The sequence below is a fragment of the Hordeum vulgare genome, chromosome 3H, assembly GCF_904849725.1.
Source record: "Hordeum vulgare subsp. vulgare chromosome 3H, MorexV3_pseudomolecules_assembly, whole genome shotgun sequence".
In the NCBI taxonomy this organism is placed as follows: Eukaryota; Viridiplantae; Streptophyta; class Magnoliopsida; order Poales; family Poaceae; genus Hordeum; species Hordeum vulgare.
This window is the reverse complement of record NC_058520.1, coordinates 28,427,698-28,434,099: the sequence shown is the minus strand read 5'-3', so window position 1 is coordinate 28,434,099 and position 6,402 is coordinate 28,427,698. Positions and strand designations below refer to the sequence as shown.

Sequence of the window (6,402 nt, the reverse complement as noted above, 5' to 3'; positions counted from 1 at the left end):
ATTTCAGACAGACAAGAAAAAACAGGCAACAGCAGAGTATACCTCTCAAAATTGCTTCGCCTCCATCTGAGATCAGCGAGCCCGTGATTAGTAAATCTGGACCGTCAAGTTCAATCTGACAAATACAGGTACCAAACCACACGGAATCTTTATCAGAGGTAAACTGATCATACCATCTCCACCGGAAGAAGGGGTTGTAGCAGAAAGTACTGCCAAAAAAGGAAATGAAATCAAATGAAGAAATGAATCAAAGCTCTATCATGATAAAGAAGTTTAAACTAGAATGGAAAATACTCCCTCCGTGTCGTGGACTAAGTACCATGATAAAATATGCTTCTCACTGGAACCAAAAGCCTCTAGCCCAGTAATTTCTGATTGGCTGGAAAATTATACTCTGGCTCCATATAGCATTGCATATAGTCGCGCAGAAGGTGCATTAAGGGTGTATTTGGTTTCGGTCACCAACTGAAATGGCATGGGTCGAACCCGTTCCGAGACCCGGTTCCTGTGTTTGGTATGTAACTGGAACTAGAACCAACTCGTTCCCACTCCCACTAAGGGAATATTCGGGCCAGATGCGGAATGCGCTGGTACCTCCAAATTGGAGGAACCATGCGGAACGGGTCTCGCTCTCGCTCTAACTCCTCACCCCCGATAAATCCGGCTCCTCTCTCGTCTTCCCCCCCCCCCCCCACACTCGATCTGAGGAGCAGATGTGACGGCGGCGGCAGTTGTGTTCCTAGGACCCGTTCCGGCGGCGGCGGCGGCCCGAGATGCTGGTGCCTGGCGGTGGCCCGAGCTGCTGGTGCCTCACGGCGGCGGCGGCCCGATCTACTTGTGCCTGGCGGCGCTGGCCCGAGCTGCTGGTGCCTCACGGCGGCGGCGGCCCGATCTACTCGTGCCTGGCGGCGCTGGCCCGAGCTGCTGGTGCCTCACGGCGGCGGCGGCCCGATCTGCTCGTGCCTGGCGGCGGTGGCCCGAGCTGTTGGTGCCTCGCGGCAGCCCGAGCTGCTGGGGCCTCGCGGCGGCGAACGCCCGAGCTCTTGGTGCCTGGCGGCGGCCCGAGCTGCTGGTGCCTGGCGGCGGCGCAGACCAGGCATGCTGGGCTGCACTTCTTCACCAAATTTTTATTCCGTCCCACCAACCAAACGCTCAAATATAACCATTTCGTTTCATTTATTGTTTCAACCAAACATATGAACGTAACCGACCCATTCTAGTGGAATGGAATGTCATGGAACCATTCCATTCCGTTCCACCTCGTTCCCCAACCAAACACACCCTAATTGTCCTTTCCGGGATCGATAATTTCTCTTGATTTGTACTACCTTTTTAGTGTATTTTTCTCATACAGATTTGCTGGAATTCATCCGGCCGAATCTCTGCTTACTTCTGGCCATAAACTGAATTTCAAATCCATCAAATGATCTGGGAACAATTTCAGACAGACAAGAAGAATGGACAAGAACACATAATAACAGAGCAGAAGCAGAGTGTACCTCTCAAAATTGCTTCTTCATATGAGACCAAGAGGGCCTATGATCTGTAAATTCGGACCATCAAGTTTAATCTCGTGAATAAATGTACGAAATTAAACATAATCTTTATAGTTTTCATCGGAGGTAAACTGATTATACCGTCTCCGTCAGAAGAAGTGGTTGCAGCAGACCAGATTAAATGAAGAGACATGGTATCATGATAAACATGATAAAGAAGATTGAACTAGACCGGAAAAGAGCAAGAAACTAAACAAGATAAGGTTTCAAGACCGAGTATCATGATAATGTACTTGGTAACACCCAAAAATATCACATATGCAGGATTCAAAACTGAAGTACTGAACCGGGGGGCCGTTACAAATAATTAAAAGCATGCACAATAAATTAATATTATCAATTATGACTTTTTCTTTGACTGATCAAAATAACCAGTTAATTACAGGCTTACAGCACAAGAATAGAGGGAATGGAAAAGAAGGTACCAAGTTTGGTCACTAATAGGAAACCCGCTGCTGAGTGCTCGTTCTCAAGCACCCACTACGGGGCAAAAACCTATTAGCACTACCCAGAAGAGAGTCTAGAGCAACAACGAGCGAAAAAATAAGGATTACAGCAAAGTACATACATACTTCAAGCAGCAGAAGACAACGCGAGGACACGAAAAGAGCATGACTAGGCACGGAGCTCTGGAACATGCTCCATCTTGTACTTCATCTGGTTCAGATCCCAGTCAGCCTTGAAGTCCTTGTGCAGGTCTAGCATCCAGAGCTTCTTCAGGGACCCAAGCGACTCGATGCCATGAGGGACCATACTGAGCTCCGAGAGTGACATGACGTAGATCCCTTCAACGCATGGAATGGCGCCCTCCTCAAACTCCAGTTGCTTGACATTAGGCATGCGCCTCAAAACAAGCGTCTTCAACTGACAGAAGCACCCTGCAGACAGTACCAATGTACCTGCACTACTCACCCTGTTAAGACTGAGATAAGTGAGAGCTGGCAGATGAAATGCCAGCAGCTGCAGCGGGTCCTCATTCCCAAGATTGCACCAACTTAGAGCCAGATACTTGATGTTCTTCCCATGACCCTGGAATATCGGGCACTTGAGCGTCCCATCGGCCCAGCCACCTCTGATGATTAGTCTGTGCAGCCTCTTGGAAATTGGCTTGAGTGCTTGGAAAGAAAGTGTCTCCTTCTCATCACATGCACAGAGAAGTAAGCTAGAAAGTAGGGGCATAGCTGAGAGGGTCTTGAAAAGGTCATCACAGTTAGATGCATTTATGTCATCAATCCAAACAGTCTGCAACTTACTCATGTTCTTCAGCTCTAGCGACAAGTCTTTGCTGGCATGGACGGTCTCAAGAGTTTGCAATTCTTTAAAGTTGGAAACCATTTTCGGTGCTTCCACTCCGACAAAGTACCTGAATTCCGCCTGCTTCTCATCAGCAAACCTGTCAGCTAAAAGGTGTCGTAACTTCTCAACCTTCACAATTCCTGGTGGTAGTTTTTCTATTTTTGTTTGCTTGACGTCCAGCGTCTCGAGGTTTGACAGTTTTTCAATAGTATCTGGCAGTGACTGAACTCTGGTGCGCCTCAAGCCGATGTAACGGAGATTGAAGAGATTCCCAATGGATGCTGGCACTTGGTTGATTCCAGAGTCTTGAAGCTCGAGAACGGTAAGGTAGCTGGATCCAGAAAAAACTGAGGAAATCATGTTGGTAGAGGACGAATCTGCGGCGAGTGAGATGACGGTTCGAAGTCGTGGAAATTCCACTCCTGCAGCTGTGTTACTGTCTCTCCAACAGCGTGTCGAGAACCGGCGAACTTCTTTATCCATGAGCATCATTTCGCCCTGATCATTCGCGGAGCCAAACCTCTCCTCTTTAGCAACAGCAAGAGCTAGGTCTCGGACAATGTCATGCATCTTACATTTACTAACCCTCAAGAGCTCATCCCTCTCCACAACTTCCAGCATATTACGGCCGATGAGTTCCATGAGATTACCCTCGGCCACTTCCTCTGGCGTGCTGCTATCTTTCTTCATCGCAAACCCTTCAGCAACCCACAACCGCACGAGGCTTTCCCGTGACATTTCATAGTCTTCACGGAATAAGCTACAGTACAGGAAGCAGTTCCTGAGATCACCTGGCAAGTCATGGTAGCTCAGATTAAGTATAGCTTGGACATGGTTATTCCCCCGCAGCTCGCTCTGAAGATGGTTGTACACCTGATTCCACGCGTGCTCTGTTGGTTGCTTTGTGGACAATAGGCTGCCAGACGATACAATGGCCAATGGTAGGCCACGACACCGCTCAACTACAGCAGTAGCCACCGCCTCAAGCTCTGGAGGGCACTTGTGGTCCAGGCTGTTGTGGAAAGCCCTGGAGCAGAATAGCTTGAACGACTCGACGCCACCCAATGGTTGCAGTATTAGGCGACGCCCCACTGGAGCAAGAGCCGCAACATCTTCCTTCCGTGTTGTGATCATAACATGGCATCCTTGGAGACCCTGGAATGCACTGCTCATCTGAGTATATGCTTCTTTATCCCACACATCATCGAGCACGATCAAGCACTTCCTATCTTGCAATATCTTCTTTATCGCCTCTGTCAACTCATAAACATCAGGTTTGGCACCCGCCCTAAGAGGTGACGGAGGCGGTGACTCTTCTGTATGTTGTATCTTGGTGAGCAATGTCTTCAGCAAATCCACTACATCATATGCCCGTGACACCACAACCCAAGCATGAGCATTAGGGAAGTTGGTTTTCTCCCGATCATAAACATTTTTCACAAGGGTTGTTTTTCCCAAGCCTCCCATACCAGAAACTGTAATCACTCTGCTTTCGTTCTCATTGGTGGTCAGCCATTCGGTCAACTTGCTCCTGTTTCCATCAATTCCCACAAGATCCTTGTCACTAACACGTTCGGGAAAGCAGCCTCCACATCGCTGCCTATCAATCTCTGCATGCTCATTATTGATGGGTTGGGCTGTATCACTCCAATAATCACGCAGTCCTTTGACCTGCCTAATCTCCTCCTCTAGCTCTACAACTTCCTCGGCAATTTTACTGAAGACCTTTATATGGCGTGAACCTCTGAAGATGTACCGATTTAGGAAGCCTTCGTCCTTGAGCTTAAGAGCCTCGTACGAGTACTTGTCAACCACATCCTCAACATGGTAGGCCAGCTTCCTCACGTTTCCAACCCATCCCTTGATGATCTTGTTGCTGAGTTGTGTTGTACCCAAATGTTCGATTACATCATTCATCGTCTTAAGTTCTGTATCGATTCTTTTGATCTTTGCTGGCAATTCCTTCACATTATCAACCTTCCTCGACAGCTTGTCAATGACAGCCAAGACAGCTTCATTCAAAAGGACTGTCCCAATCTTTGACACAGCGAGGAGTATAGCCTCCGCCATTCGCTGCTGAAAAACACCAACACTGAACAAATATATCAGTTTCAGCTTCGACAAATGTGGCACATTATGTTTTATAAAGGATCAGTTTCAGCTTGGACAAAATGTGGCATATTATATATATGCTTATAAAGGATGGTGCACACGGCTATATTGTCGTTTGGTGTTTAGCACATTTACCCAATTTGTTAACCGAGGTAAATAATTTTTTGCCCATAACATGTACAACGAAGACAAGCGCTACTGTATTATTACTTTTTTTACATAAAAGGAGCATGGATCCCACATTTCATTTTGACAGAAAACCGATATGGTGATACATCCAACAACCACGTCGGCTGTCTCACGCACATATAGGACTGCGCAAAAGTTTGCAAGCACCGAACACGCTATGCGGTACATAAAACTTTTCTGAATCACACAGCGGTGCAAAAGGAGAGCAAAAAGCCACCTTACAGTTCTCAAGGACATGGAAATTCCAACCCACAACGCACTGAAAAATTGAGCGATGAAACGCCAGCTATATATATACCAGTGACTGGTGTGGCAGCGCTTAGGCATGGATGGGCGGGAGAATGGCTTCCGCCCATAAGATGTAGGAAGATAAGCGCTATTGCGCCCTCTTTTTTTCTCTCGGTAAAAGCAGCATAGCTCCTGGCTGGCTTCCATTTAACTGAAAACCTATATGGTGATACAACCAACTTCCCCTGCATTTCACTATGTCTCACACAGATGCAGGATATCCGTTGACCACTGGCTGACGATCGACGAACCCAAATCAGTATATATTCGCCGTCCATCCACACAATAACACGCTGAAAAATTGGGTGACGAAACATCATCATCTACTATGTTAGTCACAACTCACAAGTGGGTTCCATAGATGTGTGGAGACCCCGTTCTCCAAACATCATCGTCTACTATGTTAGTCACAACAATGATAATGATTGACAACACATGCCCATCAGTTAATGAAAAAGCAATGATGGTTGACGGTCGACGGACCCAAATCAGTGTGCAAGACTGCAACAACGACGACGTACAGTATATGGTAGGGGTTCATGGAGCCTCTTTTCTTTTTCAAGATTGGAATGGACCGGGGTTCAGCTACCATCAGAGATGACGGGACATCCAACACAAGGAGATAAAGCTCACGGAGGCTTACCGCGCGATCTGCTTCCGGGCCGTCGGGCCGCCGCCGCTATCCTCTCGGCTCAGCTGCAGTCGCCGGCGCCGTTGCCGCTTGGGAGGCCGCGGCCTGGTCGCTCCTGGGTGGTACGGAGTGGGGACTGGGGAAGAAGGGCAGGCGGGAGAGCGGCGGTGGAGGGGGTGGATCCATGGTCGTGGGCGGAGGGAGCTTTGTAGATTCGGCGAAAGTCTGGTTCTTTGGACGGACTGACGGACGGAGACAGAGCAGTGGCTTGACCTGAACTGGGTCGTCGTCTCGTCGGGGAGGCGCGCGACCGGCGGCGGCACCCTTTCC

General features: G+C 48.4%; 1 protein-coding gene across 1 annotated transcript; it reads right to left on the bottom strand.

Annotated features, from left to right (window-relative positions):
* Positions 1-1,883: 1,883 nt before the first annotated feature.
* Positions 1,884-6,402, bottom strand: LOC123442749 (disease resistance protein RPM1-like). Its single transcript, XM_045118880.1, has 2 exons — positions 6,085-6,402; positions 1,884-4,928 (listed from the first exon to the last, which is right to left on the bottom strand). Exon 2 carries the CDS (start codon positions 4,920-4,922, stop codon positions 2,172-2,174), a length of 2,751 nt encoding a protein of 916 aa, XP_044974815.1. The 5' UTR covers positions 4,923-4,928; positions 6,085-6,402; the 3' UTR covers positions 1,884-2,171.